At 41.3% G+C, this 8,065-nt stretch overlaps 1 protein-coding gene across 1 annotated transcript; it reads right to left on the bottom strand.

Moving 5' to 3' along the window:
• Positions 1-652: 652 nt before the first annotated feature.
• On the bottom strand, positions 653-7,857 carry PSMD6 (proteasome (prosome, macropain) 26S subunit, non-ATPase, 6). Its single transcript, XM_009329495.1, has 7 exons — positions 7,652-7,857; positions 6,935-7,080; positions 5,638-5,857; positions 5,418-5,526; positions 4,082-4,250; positions 2,664-2,741; positions 653-2,514 (listed from the first exon to the last, which is right to left on the bottom strand). Exons 1-7 carry the CDS (start codon positions 7,853-7,855, stop codon positions 2,418-2,420), a joined length of 1,023 nt encoding a protein of 340 aa, XP_009327770.1. The 5' UTR covers positions 7,856-7,857; the 3' UTR covers positions 653-2,417.
• Between the last annotated feature and the right edge of the window lie 208 nt (positions 7,858-8,065).

Here is an 8,065-nt window from a genome sequence, read left to right on the forward strand (position 1 = left end):
TGAGAGGCTGAACTGCTGCTGAAAGCCTTACAATTGTTTAGGTGAAATTGCCGCGACTTTCTTGCCAGGCCTTGGCCCAAAAAGCTTTGTCAAGAAGCTCTGCAGGTTCCTCCCGGATCCTCCTTCGCAGGACACAGGCCGAGATCAGGAAACGAGCGAGGCAAGTCGAGAGCTTTAAAGGAGGTCTTTAAAAACTGTCTCCGGTGCAATTAGCATTTTTCTGGATAATGCTGACATCTTGACAAAGATTCGTGCTAGAATTAATTTATTGGCGGCACACCGGGAATGAATTCTCGCCGTGCGCTGGTAGGATACGTGCGCTCCCGTTTTGAACTTTCTGGTTTTTCACCTACCTGAGCAGAGAACGCCAGGTTCTGAAACGCTTGGCTCCCACAGGGTGATAGCGATGGTGCGGATAAAGCAAAAAGTGAAAGCTCTGCAAATACCTTACAGCACACTCAGAATCTTTAGTAATACTTTTATTTTCCTTACAAAGTAGACATTTCTAGGTGTGTTTTCCTGTTGCTTTTACCTGTACTAAAAGAGCAGCAAGATTTCTCTAGAGTGAATGAACCCTGCGTTAGCCTAGTTTTCTTAAGTTTCTATTCCCTTCAACTTACAGTTAAAAATATACATGGTAATACATAAGCTGACTGGAAATCCTGAGATTTATTTCAAGCAGCTTTGATACAGTTAATTAAGGCCAGTTCAAGTACAAATACGTTGGAAAGGAAAATTCATCCGTGTACCAGAAACGAAACCCCTCAATTCAGTGAAGCCTACGGCCCGCACCGTCTGCAGCATGGTCTTCCGATGCGCTTAACACTTGCGTGTATGGAAGGTGGAAAAGACGTTACCAGAAGGCAGCCAGCACTAAAGTCTTCCTAGCTAGCTATACTTCATCCGATATGGAACAGATCTAGAGATGTTATTGCAGCTCTGAAAGTCTGAATATTGGCCTAAATCAATTAAAACTTTGTAAGAAGCGATCTGCGTGTGAACACACAAAATACAGAATCGATAGCTGACCACGTGGTAAACAAACCAGGCTTCTCTTTATTACTCCCACTGTTCTAAAGAAAGCGAAGATCAGAATTTTCTTCTAAGTGGTACCGTCTGAAATTTAAATCTTTAAACTCAGCTAAATAGCTGCTACTTGGAAAAAACAAAACAGCTTCTAGTAAGTAGTAAAAGAAACCCCCGAATCATTAGGTCATATTTTGGGTTTCGGAACAGTTCAACAGAGAATATTAATGGACCCTCAGCATTACTGCCGGGGAGTCTAACCTCGGGCAGGTGGCAGCGACTCCAAGACGGGAGATCCTCCGTGATCTCCCAGGAAGAGGAGCGGGCACGTGAAAGTCCACGCCGTCCTAGCTGTTGCACAGTAGCTTCCAAATGTCAGGATCATTCTGTGGGTGTATCTACCTGTAGGTCTTCACGCATTGAAGTCGCAATGAATACAGACAGTAAATGGATTCTGTTGCTAAGTGCAGTGGCATCAAACAGCTAACGGCACTAAGTCACAGGCTTTCTTTGGGAGAAAGGAAAAAAAAGAAACCTCCAGCCGAGGGGGCAGGGTAAGCAGCTGCTGCCGAAGGCTCTGCTACGGCCAGAAACCGTGTGTCGTCAGTGCGGCAGCAGCCGACTTGAAACATCTATTCCTCAGTGGTGGCTGTGAAGAAAGAAATCGTAACCCCCTGCAGTGTTTGATCAGTTGTGTCAAACTGCAGTAGTATCTCCCACTGTTCCTACCGTCATGTTGACATCTGCAAATCTAACAGAGGAAGTAATTACAAATGTAATGCTTTGCTAATGCGCTGACTTTCTTTTCAACAGCTAGCAAAAATGTCATGTTAAGGGAGAGGCTACTTCAGTTAAAGGTGTTCCCAAAGTTGTAGCCCTTACAGTTTTCATGGTTAAATTATTGCTTCACCACAGTCATTTGTACCCTTATTCCTTCTCCCGTAAGCTGCAATCCTCTCCCAACAAGAGTTCGTTCTGTCTGGACAGTGCACAAACTAAAATTTTTGGCTCCTTTGCTATTATGCAACCGATTCTTTTCACCCTTGATTCAAATACAGAAGTCTTAAAAAAGCAAGCTGAGAATCGCCGTTAGTTCTCTGGGCAGCGATCTGACCCTGCTTTGCTATTAAGTATTGAACGCTGTATACACAGTCAAGTAAAGGAACAAAGTCTATTACAAGAGATCACCAACTGTATTATACATTTAATAAATGAACTGGGATCCATACACCAAAACAGAACATTGTTTACATAATGAAGTGGAAAGTAAAAACACTACCTCTCGCTAGTAATTTTTTTACCTATAGTATACCAAGTTATACAATATATTTATAGGTTACTTCCAAAATGTTTTAAACATCTAAATTTTGCATTCCCTTGCATTAAAAAAATTACATATTAATTACTCTGGAAAGTTTCTGAACTCTGTTTAGCAGTAAATCTCCTTTCTTGATGGTTTCTTGGTACTGCCAGTTCTTGCTATCAGGCCTAGGAATTGTGGGGGGGGAAAAAAAAAAAGGTTTAGAAGTGAGAATATATTTTACACCAAGCCACTTACATTTCTGTAATAAGTGTCATCAAAATGTATAGAATTAAACTGGGCTGTCAAAAACGATTTCTAGGAAATGTTAGCATACCTGTTAGTTTCTACAATCTCATTTACTTTGTCTATTTTGCAGTGTAATCGCCCAGCTGCAATAAATCTTGAGAGCTCCCTGAGCAAAGGAAAAAAAAAAACTTGGTTAAACCATGTTTCACCAAGGGCTTGTAGACTTAGCAGTACTGAACCTGCCACTACAAAACAATATTGTCACCATACTATATTTCTGAAACAACAGCCTATATATTTTCATAAGGTATCTTATGGATCCTCATCTTATTAAAGCTCAGACATTACACGCAGGAATAATCATTCTAGCCCTCCGAATACAAAATGTCGTATTTTCTTCTCAGGCCAAGGTGTCATACTTGAGTTGGTGAAAGTTATCACTTGGCTTAGCATCAACCACTCTTCAAATTCAAAGGTAGCAGTCACGTAGTGTGCCTATTCGGAATTCATCCTGATGTAGATATCTTCGTGCCAGTCAATTCGTTAGAAAAGCCTTTTAATAGCTCCCTACTCTCTAGTAGCTCTAAATATGCGGCTTTTTTTTTGTTGTTGTTATTATTTTGCTTAATCAGTTGGTGGTCTACAGCACAGTACTTACTGATGGTAGAAGAAAATATTCCTGTGATCAACAGTAAGACAAGTTACAACTAGTAATAAATTACTGGGAAGCATAAGAACTAGTATGACTTTAAAACGTTTACCTTTGAATTGAATGGTATTTGGTTTCTCTTGGAACACCTATTAATTCATTTCTGAGTATTTCAAGCAGTATTTGTCTTTCTGTAACGCTTTTCTATGTTAGAAAACCTGAAACTCCTCCATGAAAGAAGAATGACTCTTGTGAAGGAATTTGAAACAAAGCGTTTCATGTACATAGAGTAAAAGTCAATTTCTCACTTGACGTTAGTTCTCACCGTGATCTAAATCTGTTGGTTTTACACTAGAAAAGAATTGCAAATTGAGACCGCAGTGTATGTTTGATTTAAGCGAAAATATCAGATCCTGTCCACGTACCAGCAAGCAAGCAAAACGAAATAAGGAGACTTGTAGGGTACATAAAACGTGCGGATCCCCAAAGTTGTAACAGTTAAGTTTTCGCATCGTTGTGAACTAAGTCATCCTCTAAAATCTTATGTTTCGTAGCATACGAAAGCCAATAGACACAGCAGTAAAAAGAACAAAGTTATTAACAAAAGATTAGTTTCTCACATGGCGTTTAGAGTGAAAGAAATGCTGGAAAAGTTATCATGAGAGATAGCAATCAAATTATTTTCTTTACTAAAGCATAAGGTTCACTTAAATTTAGCCAAGCTCTTCCACAGAAACTTAACTCGGCATGTTTAGAATCAAAGTAGTACGAAGATTTTTATTCATAATGGGATCATTATAAATAATTAAAAGGTGTAAAGTGAGATCTTTATGAACGTAAAAAGCCAAATAACTTACTGATCTATGAATTCTACACTGACTCCAAATGCTTCTGCCATGTATCCTAACGTCAATGACCGGTAAGACTCTAGGAGCTGGCTGTACGCATGAATTCTCATTTCCCGTACATAGTATCGATAGTGAGGTGCAAACAGCCAATCTTTTTTCATCTCTTGCTCTACAATAGCTGAAAAGAAAAAAAACAAACTGAGTCAGTAATCTCTAAGAAATGTAAAATATCAGTTATGTAAATAAAACGCGTAACACCTGTTAATAAGTAATCAGTGTGAACGTAACCAGTGTTGCATTATTGCACACTTCGGGATACGAAAGGTATTCTACGCTAAAGCGAAGTAGATTCGTGTGATCCGTATCGGTTCTAGAACCAGAAGCAGCAGTAACATGCAAACAACATTGTGGCAAAGCTAACGACCCTGTTTGTCCGCAGAGAATACTTCTTTCCGGGTGTGAGCTAGTCCCCCTCTACTGCCGGGGACCCCCTCACCGAAGGCAAGCGCGGGGGCCAGCTGCCGCCTGGGAGCGAGGCGGTGCTGGGAAACAAGCAGCACTTGGTATGTAACTGCTTGAAGAAACGTTGTTACCCGAAGCTGGGTAAGGAAATAAGATTAACTTTCTGGTGCTAGCTCTTAAATTAGTTACAAGGATTTCCAGGCACGGAAGTGACTTTTTCTCCTGGGGGTTTTAGTTCTCAGCTAGCAGAAAAACGTTGCCCCTAGCTCTTAATCCCATCAGGCCTAGTCTTCCACAAAACGAACGGTTCTTTTTTTGCTTTTTCTAAGTATTGTATTTTCTTGTATTCTAAATCTCCCAGAAGGAAAACAAGCCGTCTGAGAATTGGCAAGAATGAGAGTTTTCTGAAAAGCTTTTCTTCAGTGTCACCCTTTTACACAGAAACCAGAGCAGAAAGCCAATGGTAACAACCACAGTGAAAACCTTCCATGTAATATCTTTTACCGGTTGAGATTTCAGGGCCTTTGGACTACAAGTCCTATAACTTCTTCCAAAGATAAAACCTTTCAAAGGTTTCTTGTCTGACCTGGCTCTTCAGGTAAGACAGTGCTCCGTAGCCATTTGAAAATGCTTTTTCACCTCATCAGATGGGACCTTTCAAAAAGCCCCCTGTATGCAAAGGTTGGTTGGCTTGTTTTAAAAATCAAGCAGCAGTAAATTTTAGGTCACTGTTTAAAAAAAAAACCAAACCAGCCTCTGGGGTTTTTTTCTGCATAAAGTAGCTCTAGTTCTAGACTGTAGCTACTCCACAAAAGTTGTGCATGATCTGAAACAAATAACTGAAGCGCCTGAAATAGTGCTGTAGGAAAAAACACAGCCTTACCTAACGACTGGAAAAAGGCGGCGTAACGGCATTCATAAAGAGAAAAGAGATACTGCCGTACAGCTGGCAAACTGTGTAACACTTCCAGAATCTCTGCTCCTTTAATAACCTGAAAGCAAACAAACAACATGTTTAAATACCATCACTTTCGGCCTGGAGATAAACAGGTTAAAGAAAGGCTGTGTCTGTCTGAACTGGTGTTTTCGTCTGCTTTCCTTACCTTTTCCCTAAGGTCAGGCCTGTCTAATGCAATCATGCTGACATAGACCGTGTACGTTACAAATGTTTTGTAATCCATAAGTTCATAGGATGTAAACGTCGAAACTGTATCAAGGAAGAGCTCTGCTGCTTGTTTGAAATCTCGAATAGCTACACAGTAAAGGCCCTGGTACACTTTGAGGCGATTTCTCCTGTCCCAGTCTCCTCCTTCTTCTATTAGACTTAAAATAGAACAAAAAGAAATATTTACTTATGTAAATGTATTATGTAGTAAGTTATATGACACAAGTACGGCAAATCACCGATACCATGTGATTAAAGAATAATTTGTTTTACGTTACAGCTTGTTGAAAGAGTCCGGGCTTTGTACACCTGCCAGGGGTAGGAAAGCGGCTTCCTGGGGACAGGAGAGGCCCGGCACTTTTGTTTGGTGCAAAACGCGTTGCACGCTTGCCAGGTGCAAGTTTCAACCGACAGGAAAAGTTTATAGCCTCTAAAGTCGTCACAACAGTCTTCTGAGATGTGCGTGCAAACATGGCTGCCAACCTTGGCTGTGGCAACATTATTTCCACTGCCTATGCTGCCAAAATCAAAGCCATCCAACTAGCAGCACAGAAAAAAATTAAAAGTTGCCACTTTTAATTTTAAGAGTGACATTAACACAAAATTGATGTGGTCGAGACAAAATCTGCTGAGAAGGCAACACAAAAAATCATTGCCCAAGGAACATGACAACTGGGAAGACCCTCTGCCTTGGCGTCTCATAGCACCGGCAAAGAGACTGGAAACCGCAGCTTGCTACAGGAACCACTGAAGTTCAAAACGTCGGGAGCACGGAGACACTGAAGCTAGCAGTGGAAACAAGGGAAGGACAGCTGCACCAAAGCACACCGTGCTGACACTGGGCTCTTGCTTCTAGAGGAAAAGCTGGCACTTCGTCGAGCCAGCTGGGTGGCACTGGCAGCAGCTGGATTCAGCTGGCAATCGTACAATCTAATCACACCCAAAGTTATTTGTCTTCCAACAGCTACAGAACAGAAACGTGCGAGGGGGGTGGGCTACAAATTAAAATCAAGTCAGCGGCTAGAAAACAGCTGACACAAAATATTAACCTTTCTTTTCTCTTCCCCCTCAAAAAAATCCAAGAACAGGAAGCTCTCCAGTACAAGGTAACACCCACCCATCACTGTCAATCTGTCTCACAACCAGTCTTAGTCATTTCTTGACAGCAAGGTATTAACCTTCCATTTCTTTTGTCTCAAAAGTGCTTTAGTGCACTCCAGCAACCCAAGCAGTACCTTTTTGCCTTTTCAATGTTCCGTGTGATGAGGTCGTTATCCATATAAAACAAGCCAATCCTTAGAAGATAGAACACAATATCCAGACGGTGTCCCAGCGCCACAGTTTTGTCGTAAGTCTTGCGGAACGCAGTCAGAGCTCCCTCCTAGCAAGACAGTATTTTCTACTATAAGAATGTTAAAAGCACCTAGAATATTTACAAAATGCCTGTCGTAAGTACACGCGTTGTCTTCTGCTGACAGTCGTGACTTTGTTAGTTTCCCACAGAACTTTAACATTATGCACTCTGAATCATCTTAAAGAATCAAAAGTTTAAATCAAGTTAAAAGAGACGATCCTCATATATCTTTTAAATCTAAGGACTAGGAAAATCTACTCTGTAACTTGACATTAAGTTGCACTATGTAAATAGCTTAGAAAAGGCTAAAGACACAAGGAAAGAGAAAAATAACATCTGCAAATGGAAAATAACTTTTTCCCTTTTCAAGAAAAAAATGTTTTCTTTTAAGGCCTCTTGTTTTTTTTCTAGATAATTTAAATTCCAGTAACACCCTCCCCTATTTCCCACCCATGTCTGAGTTGTGCCATAGAGAAACCACACCGTAGGTCACACAGCTTCCTCCCCACAAACAGCGCTCACTGGAACCTGCCCAGCTAAGAGGATTACGATGCAGTGTTTTTAATATGAGTCCACAAAGCCTCTGCCATGAACCAACCTTGTCCCCAATCCTGCACAGGTACTCAGCTTTGGCCATCATTGCATCTCGGATTTCACTCTCCCCCAAGATCTTTTCCGCATCTTCTAATTCGTTGTCGAGACGTTTCAGTTCTTCCTCGTTAGCTTTCTTCATTTTGTTCAACAGATCCACGTCTATCTGCCATTCAAGAGACTTGCAGAGCGCTTCATAATACGGGGCCATATCTGAAAGAAAAGCGGGAAGGCTTCAGCTATTAACTGCTGCAACAAGCGTGTGCGTGTTTCTAGAGCAGAGCACTCAAGGGCAATACAACTGGTCGTCAATGCCAGCTACGTCCTGTCTACAGTCAGGTACCTATTAACTCCGGGCATGACAGAGCCGGTGTTTCAGCAGGCCTTGCTTGTCACACTTCTGTCCACTGATTCTTTACTG

The sequence above is a fragment of the Pygoscelis adeliae genome, unplaced genomic scaffold (assembly GCF_000699105.1).
Source record: "Pygoscelis adeliae isolate BGI_AS28 unplaced genomic scaffold, ASM69910v1 Scaffold148, whole genome shotgun sequence".
NCBI classification, from domain to species: Eukaryota; Metazoa; Chordata; class Aves; order Sphenisciformes; family Spheniscidae; genus Pygoscelis; species Pygoscelis adeliae.

What these genes read in the sequence shown, in the direction of transcription:
- PSMD6 (XM_009329495.1), bottom strand. Translation starts at nt 7,855, where the DNA reads ATGGCCCCGTATTATGAAGCGCTCTGCAAGTCTCTTGAATGGCAGATA. An exon ending in TGTGCAGGATTGGGGACAAG is followed by an intron (nt 7,081 to 7,651) that starts GTTGGTTCATGG and finishes CTGTCTTGCTAG; the next exon opens with GAGGGAGCTCTGACTGCGTT. An exon ending in GGCCTGACCTTAGGGAAAAG is followed by an intron (nt 5,527 to 5,637) that starts GTAAGGAAAGCA and finishes GTTTGCTTTCAG; the next exon opens with GTTATTAAAGGAGCAGAGAT.